Source organism: Myotis daubentonii, chromosome 19 (genome assembly GCF_963259705.1).
Source record: "Myotis daubentonii chromosome 19, mMyoDau2.1, whole genome shotgun sequence".
NCBI classification, from domain to species: domain Eukaryota; kingdom Metazoa; phylum Chordata; class Mammalia; order Chiroptera; family Vespertilionidae; genus Myotis; species Myotis daubentonii.
In genome coordinates this window covers 10,092,170-10,107,070 of record NC_081858.1, presented here as the reverse complement: position 1 = coordinate 10,107,070, position 14,901 = coordinate 10,092,170, and the positions used below count along the sequence as shown (strand labels likewise).

The 14,901-nt window shown below is 51.5% G+C and overlaps 1 protein-coding gene across 1 annotated transcript; it reads left to right on the top strand.

The window, feature by feature from the left end:
- The first annotated feature begins 4,719 nt into the window (after nt 1-4,719).
- LOC132222135 (2'-5'-oligoadenylate synthase 1-like) lies at nt 4,720-14,340 on the top strand. The gene is made up of 6 exons (XM_059677032.1): nt 4,720-5,009; nt 6,510-6,804; nt 8,184-8,368; nt 9,646-9,878; nt 10,858-11,011; nt 12,174-14,340. Exons 1-6 carry the CDS (start codon nt 4,812-4,814, stop codon nt 12,177-12,179), a joined length of 1,071 nt encoding a protein of 356 aa, XP_059533015.1. The 5' UTR covers nt 4,720-4,811; the 3' UTR covers nt 12,180-14,340.
- The last annotated feature ends 561 nt before the right edge of the window (nt 14,341-14,901 follow it).

Here is a 14,901-nt window from a genome sequence, read left to right as displayed (position 1 = left end):
GGGCCGGGGGGCGGGGGGGGCTCGCCGAAGCCACATCGGATTCCTCCTCCCTCTGCTCTCCGTTCAGTGGACCTACGACCCCTGTCCCTGACACTCTGACTCGGCTGCTTTGACTCTCGCGCCTGTGTCTCACCCAGAATCGCCCCGAATCTGTCTGTCTCTGTCTGTCTGTCTCTCTGTCCCTGTCCCTCGCACCCTCCAATGTGCGGGAGGAATACACCGCCGTCATCGTGGATCTGAAACTGTAGTGTGACAGGTGCCGGTGCCAAAGGCTTTTGTTCCATCGGGATCATCCAGTCTTGCTCTTTAAAAGCTGCTTTCCAAAGGAGAAGGCAGCGCGGACACACATCACCATCCGAGGCTGGGTTCGGGAGTCTGCGCTGCCTGTGAAAAGCTTGGTTTTTCCCATTCCCACGGCGCCTGCCCCTGTGAGGATCGCCCCCTGTCCAGCAGCCCACCCTGACCTGAGATGGACGCGCAAACGCTCACTTCCTGGAAACACACGCCTTTTCACCTTCCCCCGCCAGGCTCTCCACCCCCAGCTCTCCGCACAATTCACTGAGAGCCACCAATTTCTACAGTCCTAAACCCCACGTTCCCCGCCCGCCCCGAGATGGCCAACAGCTTCCTGGCTGCCTTCGGCCCCCTGACCCTCCGCGGCCCCGGCGCCCGCCTCTGCCCCTCGGTTTGCCCTTAGGAGAAAGCATGCTGGCTGCGTCGCCCAAGCCTGGCGCGGGTACTGGCGCTGGAACCAGCATGTGGGGAGCTCCCAGTGCCCGCAGTCCAGGCGCACGCTCTCTCCGCTCTCCCCATAAATGTAACCGCCCCCCCCCCCCCCCCCCGCCTCGAGCACACACACGCCCTCCGCCCTACGGTGCATGCAGAACCCCAGAACTGCCCACCGCCTTTCTTTGTGATGATGTAGCCAAAAATAAAGTAGGAATATCCAGGAACACCGTGGCCTGCGCTCTTCCTTTCTGGTTTCCCGGGGTTCTTTCTCCCCGCCAGGACACACGCCACTGCCTGGATAGCCAGTGTTTAATGAGCATCTACTACGTTCCAGCCACTGGGGACACGGCGGCCAACAAGGAAGGCGTGGCCTCTGCCCACCTGGAGCTTGCTTCCTGGTGGATGTCAGCTTGGGCAGGTAGGCTCAAGGCCACTCATCTCACCCCACGGCCTCTTAGAAGAGGACTCTGTGCTGGTGCCCACCCACCAGGCAGGCAGCACCCTCAGCTCCTCCCTATCACCCCAGCCTTGGGGGGAAGTCCCACGTGGTTGTGGGCTCAGATAACGTGAAAGCTGTCGGCTCACTCACCTGACTGGTGAATAACGCAAAGCCCAGAGGAGGAACAGTCTCGGGGAGGGAGCTAGATCGGGGACGCCCTGTGGGCTACTCTTGGCAGGTTGATTGACGCCAATGAGATCACCGAGTACCTCCTTTGTATTCCAGCACCTTCCATCCCATCCCGCAAGCAGCCTTCACGATGGCCCCTCCCTCGAGGTTCTCCACGTCCTGAAAGTGAGCTGAGTAGGTAACGAACTTTCCAGCCGGATCCCCAATCCCACTGTAACCCGTCCCCAAGGTGCTCGGCAGAAGGTATCAATGTTGGTTTCCTCCCAGAAGGAACTGTCAATTCCATCCGGCAGAAGCTGGGCCTTTTCCAGGCCAAGTTCTCAACAAGTTCCTTGTCTTGTCGCACCAAAGGGAGGTTCCCAGGGTTGGGGCAGAAGTCGGCATAACAGGCTCACTGGGGAGATTTTTTTTCAGTCTACCCCAGCTCTGCCCACCAGAATACTGACTGTTTCATCCACTTGCTGTGGGTTAAAATATTTCCTGGTTGATAATCTGTTTCCACCTCCATTGTGACTTGGCAAACCACTGCCCTAACATCCTGTTTGTTTTTTTCTGCAACTCAGCTGGCAGCCACCAGGCGGAGAGAGGTGCCGATTACAGCCATCCAGGCTGCCAGGGATGGCAGGGGGCACTTGCCACTCTCTCCCTCTGCTCATGGCAGACATCACTAATCGATATGGCATCATTCCCACAGAGCCTCCTAGCAGCCTCTGAATCCTTCTTAACACAGCAATCCAGGCAGCCGCCACCACTCCGTCATGGCCAGTTGAAAAACCTAATTTCCTTCTCTAGACATGGGACATCCCAAAGAAACGGAGAAAGACACGCAGGAAAAGTTCTCATAAATATCGGTACACCTGACTTGGCTAATCATCTCCCCCCCGCCACCCCCCCCCCATTGAAACAAAACAGAGGCAACATGATGTGGTAGAAAGCACCTGACCAGAAACCACAGCAGCTTTTTCGCTCGTTCAAGTCCAGCGTTCAGATCCTGGCCGCCACTTTCTAGCTGTGGAGTCTCAGTTTCCTCACCTGGAAAATGGGGACAATGGTAAATACTTCAAAGAGGTGAGACCAAGTTGCCAAGCTCTGGTCTCCCATCAGGGCTGACACAGGTGAGGCCCCGGGAAGCGGGAGGGCATCAAAGGGCCCTGGTTCCTGGTGGAAACCGTATGAGCTGGGCCCACGGGCAAGTGGATTAAATGGTCAGTAGTCTGGTCCCTCCTCCACTCAGATCTGCCAGGGACATTGGCCTAATGAAGTTCAACAATACAGCCCAGCCCCACGGAAATACGCATCACCACGCCTGCACGTAAAAGGGATATTTTGCTCGGCCCTGGCCCAGGACTGCTGCGTGACCTTGAGCAAGTCACTTCCCCCTGTGGGTCTTCAACTCCATAGGGAGGACAGCAGAGTATCATAATCCTCTCACGTGGCTGCCAGGGCCCACACAGGGGCCTTCATGTCCCAGTCATTCAAGAAAGGCCTAGACCAGGGGTGGGGAACCTTCTTTCTGCTAAGGGCCATTTGGGTATTTATAACATCATTCAAGGGCCATACAAAATGATCAGCTTAAAAGCTAGCCTGCTATAGTTGGTCAAACATTTAATGAACTCGCCCCTGATGCCTTGGCCAGGCCAGACCGAATGATTTCCAGGGCCTTATGTGGCCCACGGGCCGGCCGGCCCCCATGCCCGACCTAGACCTTTTTGCTGAGGCCAGGGCCCTGGAGTGGAGTCCTGTGTGGTCTGTCTTGTACGAAACACACAAGAAAGCACCATCTATAATTTCCTGTTCCTGTTTCTTGAAAGGGAACAAGAACTTACAGCCACTTGCAAAAGCATGAGGGCGTAATTCTGTATTCTTCCAATTATTTCCTCAATCTTTTACAGTTGTAATTCTTACAACTCACACTTCCCTAATTCTAGGCGATGTTTTGTGAAGCATGCTTTTATTACATTTTCCCAAAGAATACAATGCTGGTTTCCTAAGGACAGATCTCTTCCGAACTCATGCTGGATCTGTTTATATGTAGAGTTAGCCCAAAGTATACATTTCATGAACAAGTACTTTTGCCATAAAGGCATTTGGGAGCAAACGAAATCTTTGATATATATATACACGACCCAACTGGCGGGCAAAATGAGTGTTGTGTAGAATGACACCCACCCCTTCATAGTTACATTTTGCTTTAAGCAAAAGTCAACATAGTACACAGTTAACTGAGGAGCTGGTGAAGAGAAGGGTAGTTAAGAAAGATAGCTAACGGGCATCTATACACGACTTCATCCAACAATAACAGAATACACATTCTCCTCAAGCTCACAGGCAACATTCCCCGGAAAACACACCTTAACACATTCGAAAGGATGCAGCTCATCAAAGTATGCTCTCTACCACGATGGAATTAAACACTCTATCAATAATGGGAGGCTATCTGGAAAATTCCAAAATATTTGAAGACTAACACACTCTTCACTGACACATGAGTCAAAGAATCCTCAAGAGAAATTTAAAAATAGTTTGCACGGACTGACAATAAAGAAACAACAATTAGAAGTGTGGGGTGCAATGGAATCGGTGATTAGAGGGAATTTTTTTTTTTAAATATATTTCTTTATTTTTTTCAGAGAGGAAGGGAGTAGAGAGAGAGATAGAAACATCAATGATGAGAGAGAATCATTGATCGGCTGCCTCCTGCACACCCCCCAATGGGGATCGAGCCCGCAACCCAGGCATGTGCCCTTGGCCGGAATCGAACCTGGGACCCATCAGTCCGCAGGCTGATGCTCTATCCACTGAGCCAAGCTGGCTAGGGAGGGAATTTTTTTTTAATCCTCACCCAAAGTTATGTTTATTGATTTTAGAGACAGCGGAAGGGAGAGAGAGAGAAACATGGAAGTGAGAGAGAAACAGCGATCCCCTTGACCGGGGATCAAACCTGCGACCTGGTGTGTGCGCTGACCGGGCGGCGCACCGGCAACCAACACGTTCCAACGGTCGTTTTTGAGGTTTGGGGTTATGAATGGTGTTTTATGCTTCCTGAGTTTTCTGACTTTTTCCCTTTGGCCATACGCATGCACATACTAATCACAGGAGACTATAAAACAATTGTCAGCAACAATAACAAAACAAAACAAAAACTAGGAAGAAGAAAACCAGAAATTGGTTTGGGATCCTGATTTCTGTCGGGTGAGGTTCTAATGGAGGTTAAAACACAGTGTTTCCAGAGTGCAGTCCGAAGACAGGCAAGCGTTAAAGGCAGAGGTAGGCTGCAGAACGTGGGGGAGGGCTCCGGCATCCCGGAAGTGAGTCATCTAAGAGCCAAGGGCATAGCTCCTCCCTTCCCAGGAAACGAAACCCAGTGCAGCTCAGACCTGGGCCACAGAAGAGAGAGACGCTGCCGGAGGTTTCCTTCAGCCCCTGGCTCTTCCCATCCCTGCCCAGCATCACAATGTGGTCGCTCCAAGCGATGGTAACCAGGGATCTCGAAGTGATCCCAGCCAGGGATCTGGACAAGTTCATCGAACACCACCTCCTGCCAGACACCCCTTTCCGAACGCAGGTCAAGCAAGCCATTGACACCATCTGCAGTTTCCTGAAGGTGCGGTGCTTCCTCCAAGACAGAGTCCGGGTGTCGAAGGTTGTAAAGGTGAGTCTACCTGTCAGACCGGGGAGGGGGTGGGTGAACGGGCGGGAGTTTCCACAGAGAACGAGATCTGGGGCTGGCAGTTTCCAGTGGATCCCTACCAAAAGCACAACCACAGTTTGTGAAAGTAGATTCTGCAATTTATTTAATAAATATATTTTTATTGATTTCAGAGAGGAAGGGAGAGGGAGAGAGAGAGAGAAACATCAATGATGAGAGAGAATCATTGATCGGCTGCCTCTTGCACACTCCCTACTGGGGATTGAGCCCACAACCTGTCATGTGCCCAGACTGGGGATCCAACCGGGACCTCCTGGTTCATAGGCCGATGCTCAACCACTGAGCCACGCCGGCCGGGCCAGACTCTGTAATTTTTTGACAAATGCCCCAGTGAAGTTCATGAACCACCGTCCTACGCCACGTCCATTTCGGAGACAGGGAAGCGGAGGCCAGCTCTGATCCACAATCTGCTAATTAATGGCCAGGCTGAGGACTCACCATTGATGCAGAGTCTAAATTTTGACAGGTTGCTGGTTACTAGGTGAATGGAGATCGGGTGGGGTGGGGTGTGTGGGGCGGGGGGAGAGAATGAAGAGGATAAAAGGGTTCAAATACAATGTGACACGAGGAGACTGGTCTTGGCTGGCGAGCACACAATAGCGCAGGGGTCCTCAAACTTTTTAAACAGGGGGGCCAGTTCACTGTCCCTCAGACCGTTGGAGGGCCGGACTATAGTTTAAAAAAAAACTATGAACAAATTCCTATGCACACTGCACATATCTTATTTTGAAGTAAAAAAAACAAAACGGGAACAAATACAATCTTTGTATTTGCATGTGGCCCGCAGGCCGTAGTTTGAGGACCCCTGCAATAGCGTGTGCAGATGTATTACACAGTTGCACACCTGAAACGTATGTGATGTTATATTAACCCACGTTACCCCCAATCAATTTAATAATAATTGCAAAAAGAAGGTAGCCCCTGCTGGCTGTAAAACCTTGAGCAAGACACGTAGCCTCTCTGTGCCTCCGTTTCCTCATCCATACTTCCCAATACGTTACCGGGCTGTGCAGATCCAGTAAACCACCCAGCATGGGCCAGGCTACAGCATATTGTTAGGTTAGGTGGCTCAGGAGGTGGCGCAAGAAATAGAGTCCAGGCTACAGCATTTAAAGACGTAAGACAGTCAAAGCCAGGGAGTGAAGACCACAGCTTCTAGAACAAGGCAGCTGGGGCTTGAACTGAGTCCCTGCCACCTGTCAGCGGTGGCTTGGGCCCATAGGTAATCTCTCTGAGCATGTTTTCCCACCCGTGAAATGGGAACTAATAATAACGCCTAAATAGCGAAGTCCTCCTCCATCGTAGGAGATGAGACGGGCGATGCCCTCAGGACAGTGGCCGGTGCCCAAGAATGTTAGCGATGGGCTCGTCCTTTTATGTAGGGAGGCTCTTCTCAAGAAACGCCAGTTCTCCTCCTCCTCCTCCTCCTCCTCTCTGTTCCAGGGCGGCTCCTCGGGCAAAGGCACCGCTCTCAAAGACCGGTCTGACGCCGACCTCGTCGTCTTCCTCAGCCCCCTCACAAGTTTTCAGGAGCAGTTTGAGCGCCGAGGAGAGTTCATCCAGGAAATCAGAACACAGCTGGAAGCATGTCAGCAAGAGATAATGTTTACCGTGCACTTCGAGGTCCAGAAATCTGTATTTTGGAACCCCCGCGCACTCAGCTTCACCCTCAAAAGCCGCTCTTCCTGGGCGGAGGCGGAGGTGGAGTTTGATGTGCTGCCCGCCTACGATGTCCTGGGTGAGCGCCCTGACATGAGCGATGTTGGCCTCTGTCCTATGACCCGGCTTCTTTCTCTCTCGGTTCATATTTCTGATCGGAAATCGTTCACAGTTAGTCTTCCCAAAGCAGGGCATCCCTTTAAAACGGGGAAAAGACCTCCGGTTCTCTCCCGGGGCAAGAAGGAAGAAGGTCTGACCAGCCTCAGGGGTGACATTAAACAGCAAATTGGCACGATTTGGGGGCAAGGCATTTCTTAGTATTTTATCTTCCTAAAAATGAGGAAGCATGGATCTGGCATGTTAATTTCATCTTTGACCCAAAACATGAGGAAGCCTCATCACCTTGCTCTGAGGGCTGGGAATCTATGGGTGATGTACAGGTGGGCAGGGAAGTATACCTTCTCGGAGCAGGCTCAGTCCCCACATGAGAAAAACTGTAAAACCACACTAGCTACGTCATACTTATTTTAAAGTATTAAATGAGCATCTACATTAAGCTCTTACACAGGGCCTGGCACATAGTAGGTGTTCACAAATGGGAGTTCCCCAGCTGTGCACCCAGGCACCCCAGGACACCCCAGTGAACTGCCTCACAGGGGTGTGTGTAGGAATAGTTTAGATTTTAAATTTCTGAGGGAAACACAGCGACATCTGTCGGACACCGTGCAAACTGCTACTATTAAGTTGTAGGAACGGATGTATTAATACACAGAACTGATAGGAATTTCTTTTGGCCTAGGGCCGTGGTCGGCAAACTGCGGCTCGCGAGCCACCTGCGGCTCTTTGGCCCCTTGAGTGAGGCTCTTCCTAAGCCTTAGGAGTACCCTAATTAAGTTAATAACAGTGTACCTACCTATATAGTTTAAGTTTTAAAAATTTGGCTCTCAAAAGAAATTTCAATCGTTGTACTGTTGATATTTGTCTCTGTGGACTAATGAGTTTGCCGACTACTGGCCTAGGGGACTCTCGAGAAAAATGCCACAAAATGAAAAAAGTTTGGCAGTATCCCCTGGTTGCCATGTCCTGTGTCGGCTGCTGGGGTACAGTGGTCCTAAAGGAGAGAGAGAAGGGAGGAAGGGCATGCCAGGCAGAGGGCACAGCACAGGCAAAGGCCCGGAGGTTAGAGGGGACCTGAGTGTAGGGGGGGAAATGCAGGACGCTGAGGACGTAAGGAGAGGAGAGGACCAGCAGGAAGTGATGGAGAAAGCAGGCGGGACAGCGGATCCTGAGAAGCCTGTAACCTTCGTGGCGCGGACTGGGCGATGGCAGCGGATGGGAGCATGGGGCTGGAAATGGCCCTTTCCCTGTATCCACGCCAGCGAGCTTGTCACCCCAGGGCGACGGAAAGAACCTCAGGGAAGAGCTGGCATCTTAAAGTTATGGATTTGTCCCTAACAGGTCAGGTGACGGGGCCCTACAGACCTGACCCCGACGTCTATGTCAGGCTCATCCGCGAGTGCGAGAGACTGGGGAAGGAGGGCGAGTTCTCCCCCTGCTTCACAGAGCTGCAGCGGGCCTTCCTGAAGCAGCGCCCCGCCAAGCTCAAGAGCCTCATCCGCCTGGTCAAGCACTGGTACCAAAAGGTGGGGGTCCTGTCCAGACCCCAGGAGGAGGGAGGGGAGGGGAGGCAGAAAGGGAGGGGTGGGAGGGGAGGCAGGGGAGGAGAGGGGAGGGATGGAGAGGGAAGGAGGGAGGGGGGGGAACATGGAGGGAGAGATGAGAGGAAGAGGGGCATGGCTTTAGGCCCCACCTCGTCCATGCTCTGCCTTTCTTTGGATAGAGTGCTCCCAGTTCTTTGCAAGCCAGCGTTTGACTCTGCAATATTTAGAGCTTCGGGAATTTGTTGCTATTTGGTCTCTTTTTTTTTCTTCTTCCTGTCGGTGCCGTTTCATTGTGTGCCTGGCTATTTCTATGCTCCTCATAGTACTTGAGATTATTTGTGAGATAATTTGGGGCTTTGGATCATATATCTCCCTGCAGAGGGAATTTTGTTAGCTTCTAGAAGGCACTTAGGACGTGCTTAAAGTGCTTCCTCTGAATTAATTTTCATAATATCCTTTTTTATTGCTTTATTTATTTCAGAGAGGAAGGGAGAGGGGGAGAGAGAGAGAAACATCAATGATGAGAGAGAGTCACTGATCGGCTGCCTCCTGCACGCCCCCCACTGGGGATCGAGCCTGCAACCTGGGCATGTGCTCTGACCAGGAATCAAACCGTGACCTCCTGGTTCATAGGTCGACGCTCAACTACTGAGCCACACCTGCCAGGCTCATAATATCCTTTTGAGGTAGATGCTATTATTACCATTGACTTGGCAAATGAGAAAAGTGAGGCTTCAAGAGTGGTCTGCCCAGCCCGGCCGGTGTGGCTCAGTGGTTGAGCATTGACCTGGCACCAGGAGGTCACCAGTTCCATGGCCGTCAGGGCACATGCCTGGGTGTGGGTTCTTTCTCATCGATGTTCCTATCTCTCTCTCTCTCTCTCCTCCCTTCCTCTCTCCCTAAGAACCAATAAGAACATATTTAAAAGAAAGAAAGAAAAAAAAGAGTCGTCTGCCCAGAATGAGGCGAGGTTGAGGCCAGGATTCAATCGGAATCCAGAGCCCCAGCCCTAACCAGGGCCAGCGAACTCTTTTCATAAATGACGAGGTAGTAAATATTTTAGACACTGGGTCAGGGCCACGGTCTCCGTCTTAGCTACTCAACGCAGTCTTTGGGGCGTGGAAGCCACAGACGATACGTGCACGAATGAGCGTGACTTTGCGCCAAGAGAAAACGTTATTTACCAAAGCAGGCGGTCGGCTGGATTCGGCCGCAGGGCTGGGCAAGCCCGTTTTTCTGGCTGTTTTCCCCCCTCTCAGTGTAAGGAGAAGCTTGGACAGTCCCTGCCGCCTCAGTACGCCCTGGAGCTCCTGACCGTCTACGCTTGGGAGCGTGCAGGCCGGCAAACCGACTTCAGCACGGCGCAGGGATTTCGGACCGTCTTGGAATTAGTCATGAACTACCGGCAGCTTTGCATACACTGGACACAGTATTACGACAGTTCACATCCTGTGATTGGTCCATACCTGCGGAGGCAGCTCCAGAAACCCAGGTACTCTGTCCCCACAGGGCCCCTCCCCGCACCCACGGACCCGGGCTCAGCTCTGGCGCCTGGGAAGTGAGGAAGGCGGGGCTCCACGTCTGTTGGTCATCTGCCGGGCCCCTTACTGCCATCTGACCAGACAACAGGCAGCCCTGCGAGGCGGGCACTGTGTTCCCGCCAGCGGTTCTCAGCCTGTGGGTCGCGACCCCTCGGGCGGTAGAACGACCCTTTCACAGGGGTCGCCTAAGACCACCCTGCATATCAGATATTTCCATGACGATTCATCACAGTAGCAACATGACAGTTATGAAGTAGCAACGAAAATAATTTTATGGTTGGGTCACCACATGAGGAACTGTATTTAAAGGGCCAGAAGGTTGAGAACCACTGTAAGTAGATGAGGACACTGAGGTTCTGTGCGACCCTTCCCAGGAAATGAGCGCAATAGCTGAACCGTGGGCTGAGACAGCCACAGCCACAGCCACAGCCACAGCCACAGCCACAGCCACAGCCACAGCAATCCAATCACTGTTCCCCAGGTGAAAAGCTTGCTATGGGGCTAGCACACTCGAACAGGAAAACGTCTCATCATGAGGACTGATGTGGATGGGCCCCCATTAGGTTGTGTCCCACCTACTGTGCGGAGCATTCACATCCTTGGAGGTGGGCATGTTCAGCTCGCCCCATTTCACAGATGAGGAAACCGAGGCTTAGAGAGCTCCAGTGACCTTCCCACGGGCACACCACGCATCAAGGGCAGCGGTGGCATTCCAGCTCAGGTCTGTCAGGCCCAAGAGCAAGGCTCCTTTTCCTGGGTTTGCTGTTCTCCAGGACACTCAGGATGAGTCCCGGGAAGCAGCGCCCTGCTGGGCCCTTCCTCCTACCCACCGGCCCACCTGCCCCAGGTGTTTTGCAATTATAGGGGCATCTAGACTCCGGAGACCCAGCCCAGCTCCTCAGCTGTCCCTCTCTCAATGTTGCTCCTCAGGCCTGTGATTCTGGACCCAGCGGACCCTACAGGAAACGTTGCTGGTGGAAAGCCAGAACGCTGGGAGCCGCTGGCGGGAGAGGCTAGGCTCTGGATGACGTACCCATGCTTTCGCAAAGGAGATGGGTCTCCAGTGGGCTCCTGGAACATATCGGTGAGACCCCTGCTCCCTCCCTGTCGTCCCCCCCTCCCCTCCACCCAGCTTGGGGACCCTTGTTTCCAAAGAAATTGCCTCTCGCGTTCATATAGCTTCAGGCTGAGCTCCCGATTTTACAGCAACTTTATAATCACGTTGACTCCACTCAGCGGGTTCCTAGAATGTCCACGCCCTTTGTTCAAAGTTCATTCTTTAACTCCGGCTGCCTTGGCCGAAGGTCACTTTCTTAACCCCTCCAGTTGTCTCACTCTTCTAAGGATAACAAACATAGCAACCACTGCTCATGGAATGTTGGCCTGGCGCCCAGCTTCTGTCCTAAGGCCTTTAACACACATTGTTTTATTCACTCATCGATCCTCGCAGCACCGGGTGAGGTAGGTTTTCCGCTCTCAACTCACGGATGAGAGGAGGAGGCTCAGAGGGGTGGTGCCGCTGCTCACAGCATTCAGCGAGGGAGCGGCAGAGCTGGGACTCAAACCTGTGGAGTCCAAGGCTGGTGCCCATTCCCCTGTGTAAACAGCCTGCCTGTCCCCCCGCCCCTTCCCCCGCCCCCCAGCACCTGACAAACGGGAGTCTCACGGCAGCCGAGTGGCGAGTGGCGTGGGCATGCCACCCAGCCAGTAGGGGCAGGCACTCCTGAACCGGGATCTTTCCACTCCCAGGGCCGGGGTCTTTCTCACGCCAGGGGATTGGTGATGTCATGGGGGTTCCCCAGGAAGCAGACGCTGAGAGGGGGTGTGATGTGCAGGAACCGACACCCGTGGAACGGAGGGGAAGGAAGCAGGTGTGGGCACAAGGAGAGTCCAGTTGGGATGCAGCCTGGCCACAGTGTCAGCCCCCCCTCCCCCACCCCCACCTCGGGAGCCCCGGATTGGCCTCCTGCAATCTGAGGGGGTCAGGCCGTTATACTCGCCCTGGGCCCTGGATGGGTTCCTAAATGGGGCAACTGAGGACGGGGCGTGGCCTTAAGCCAGGGGCTCTCTGCAGCCCAGGCAACCCTAAAGGGGCCGATCACTGAAGTCTGTTGCTGACAGCCCCCCTGGCCCACCCGGGACCTGCTCCTCTTTCCTTGAGGAGCCGTGTGGCAGGTCACGGAGCCACCACAAGGCCAAGGCGGGCACCAGCGCTGCAACGTGATCGCGTGCTTTCCTCTTTACAGGCCTAAGGAGGCGGCGAAGGTGCCTGCGTAACCTCTGCTCTCAAGACACATCAGCTCCCCTATGGTGCACAGCGCCCTGGGTCCTTTCACCCCGCATTCACCACTCGGAGTGCCCCTCCCCCTCCCGGGTGGAAGAGAACAGAGCACACACTCACCTTTCAGATGCAAATCAGCCAATCAGAGCCCAGACTCCCACTCACCCAGGGCAGGCCCCAGAGGACTGGGCACAGCCCCACACTCCAGAGCCCGCTGGAATTCTTCGCACTGGCCCATCCTAGCCTGCTTACCCCGCTTGCCTTTCCCGTGGGAACTATGATAAAGGTTCTTTTTTGGGTTAATCCTCACCCACAGTTATTTTTCCATTGATTTTTAGAGACCGTGGAAGGGAGGGGAGAGACAGCGAGAAATACCAATGTGAGAGAGACACATTGACTGGTTGCCTCCCAGATGCGCCCCGACCAGGGCCAGGCTGGAGCCTGCAACGGAAGTACGTGCCCTTGACGGGAATTGAACCGGGGACCTTTCAGTCTGAGGGCTGAGGCTCTATCTACTGAGCCACACCAGCCGGGGCTATGCTAAAGGTTCTTGCCCATGTTTTCCCCTCACTCCCTGTGGCTCAACCCCCGTGCTTCCCCGTGTGGCCCTGTGTGGGACCCTACCCCTGTTTCTAGGGATCTGTGAGTATAAACGTCTTCCTTCGTGACAATATTTAGTTATTGTCTTTAACATTCACAAAATAAATCACTTGAAATAAAACAACACTCCCACAATCTCCCCTCCCACCTGGTAAAACCTGGGGCCTGTCTCCTCAGCCCTTCCTCTGACTCTGCCTGTCTCCCTGGGTGTCTAGTGTCTTTTTAACGGGGTCCTACTCCCTACCCAGCTTTGTCATCTGCTCTGACAGGTTTACCATAGTTCTTCATGCTGAGACGAAAATTTTGGCATCACTTGTAACGGCACCATTCTACCATGTGGGTGAGCCGCCTGTGTTGTGTTATGAGAGGTTTTTTTTTTATTATAAAAACAATATTGCAGTCACCAGTACATTGAGTTAGTAATTAGTTGCTTAATTGAAAAGCCAAACACATCATACCGTAGTGCTCATTTTAATCTCTTGAGGAATTCCCATACTGTTTTCCAGAGCGGCCACACCATTTCCCATTCCCACCAGCAGTCCATGGGCCTTCCCATTCCTCCACATTCCCGCCAACACTTGTGTCTTTTGGGGGTTTTTGTGTGTGTGTGTTTTTTGTTGTTGTTTTTTTTAATGGAATAGCCATTCTTCCCTAGCTGGTTTGGCTTAGTGGATAGAGTGTCGGCCTGCAGACTGAAGGGTTCCGGGTTTGAGCCCCATCAAGGACACATGCTGGGGTTGTGGGCTCGATCCCCAGTAGAGAACATGCAGGAGGAAGCCGATCAATAATTCTTTCTCATCGTTGATGTTTGTATCGCTCTCTCCCTCTCCCTTCCTCTCTGAAATCAATAAAAATATATATTTTTTAAAAATGGAATAGCCATTCTAACAGGTGAGAGGTGATAGCTCATGGTTGTGATTTGCATTTCCCTGATGATTAGTGATGTCAAGCATCTTTTCATGGGCCTGTAGGCCATTTGTATGTCTTTTTTTTTTTTTTTTTTTTTTTGAGAAATAGCTATTTAAGTGCTTGGCCCATTAATAGTAATAGGACTATTAGTTTTTTTTTAAATTGTTTTGCTCTTGACTTGTGGGAGCTTCTTCTTATTTTGGAAGTTAACCCCTTATCAGGTTTATGGTTTGCAAATATTTCCTCCCTTTCCAGGGCTTGCCCTTCCACTCTGTGGATGCTTTCACTTACTGCGCAGAAGCGCTTTCATTTGCTGTAGTCCCTCCTGCCTGGTTTTGATTTTGTTGTCTGTACTTTGCGCATGCAGTCCACTGATGTCCAGCAAGGCCGGGTAACTTCCTGCTGGAGAAACGAAAGGTTCTCTCTTCAACAAATGGTGCTGGGAACATTGGGTAGGATGAATTGTACCCCTACCTTACACCACACACACAAATCAACTCAAAATGGGTCAAAGACTCAAAGATTACATGGATTAAAATCCGACCTCGTCTGAATTACTATAAACTTAAAATAATTATTCATATCTCATAGAAAACTCTGTTCTCTCTCTCTCTCTTTTTTTTTTTTTAAATCAAAATCCATGGCTTCCCTTGACCTTTCTATTTCCATGTTAATTTTATACGAAATTTGTACAGTTTCACCCAAAATATGGGGAGGTGTTTAATCGGAGTTACACAAGTTAGATTAGGAAGAATGGCATCTAATAATGTAGTATTGAGAATCCCAGTCGATAAAGTTTAAGTTTCTTTCATTTAAGTCTTCAATGACTGTATGAGTAAGTTTTAGAATTTTCCCTGAATTTCATGGGGTTTTTTTTGTCATATTATTCTTAGGTACTTATTTCTGTGTTGTTGTATGTAAGTATGTTTTCTTTAATTTTATTTTGTAATGATTGATTCCTGGAAGACCTAAATGTTTCAGTGTGTATATTTGATTTTAGCATTATGAGTGATCTTAATACTTTTCTGAATTTTCTGATGTTAGATAAATTTAAACTTTTATTGCTTGTATGACCACACAAAAAAATAAAGCAATTTTTCTTGCAAAAACATATTTTAAAATAAGTATTTCTCTCAGCGAAGCTCGGATTGTTTGTGAAATGCCAGCAAGCCCAGGTTATAGGA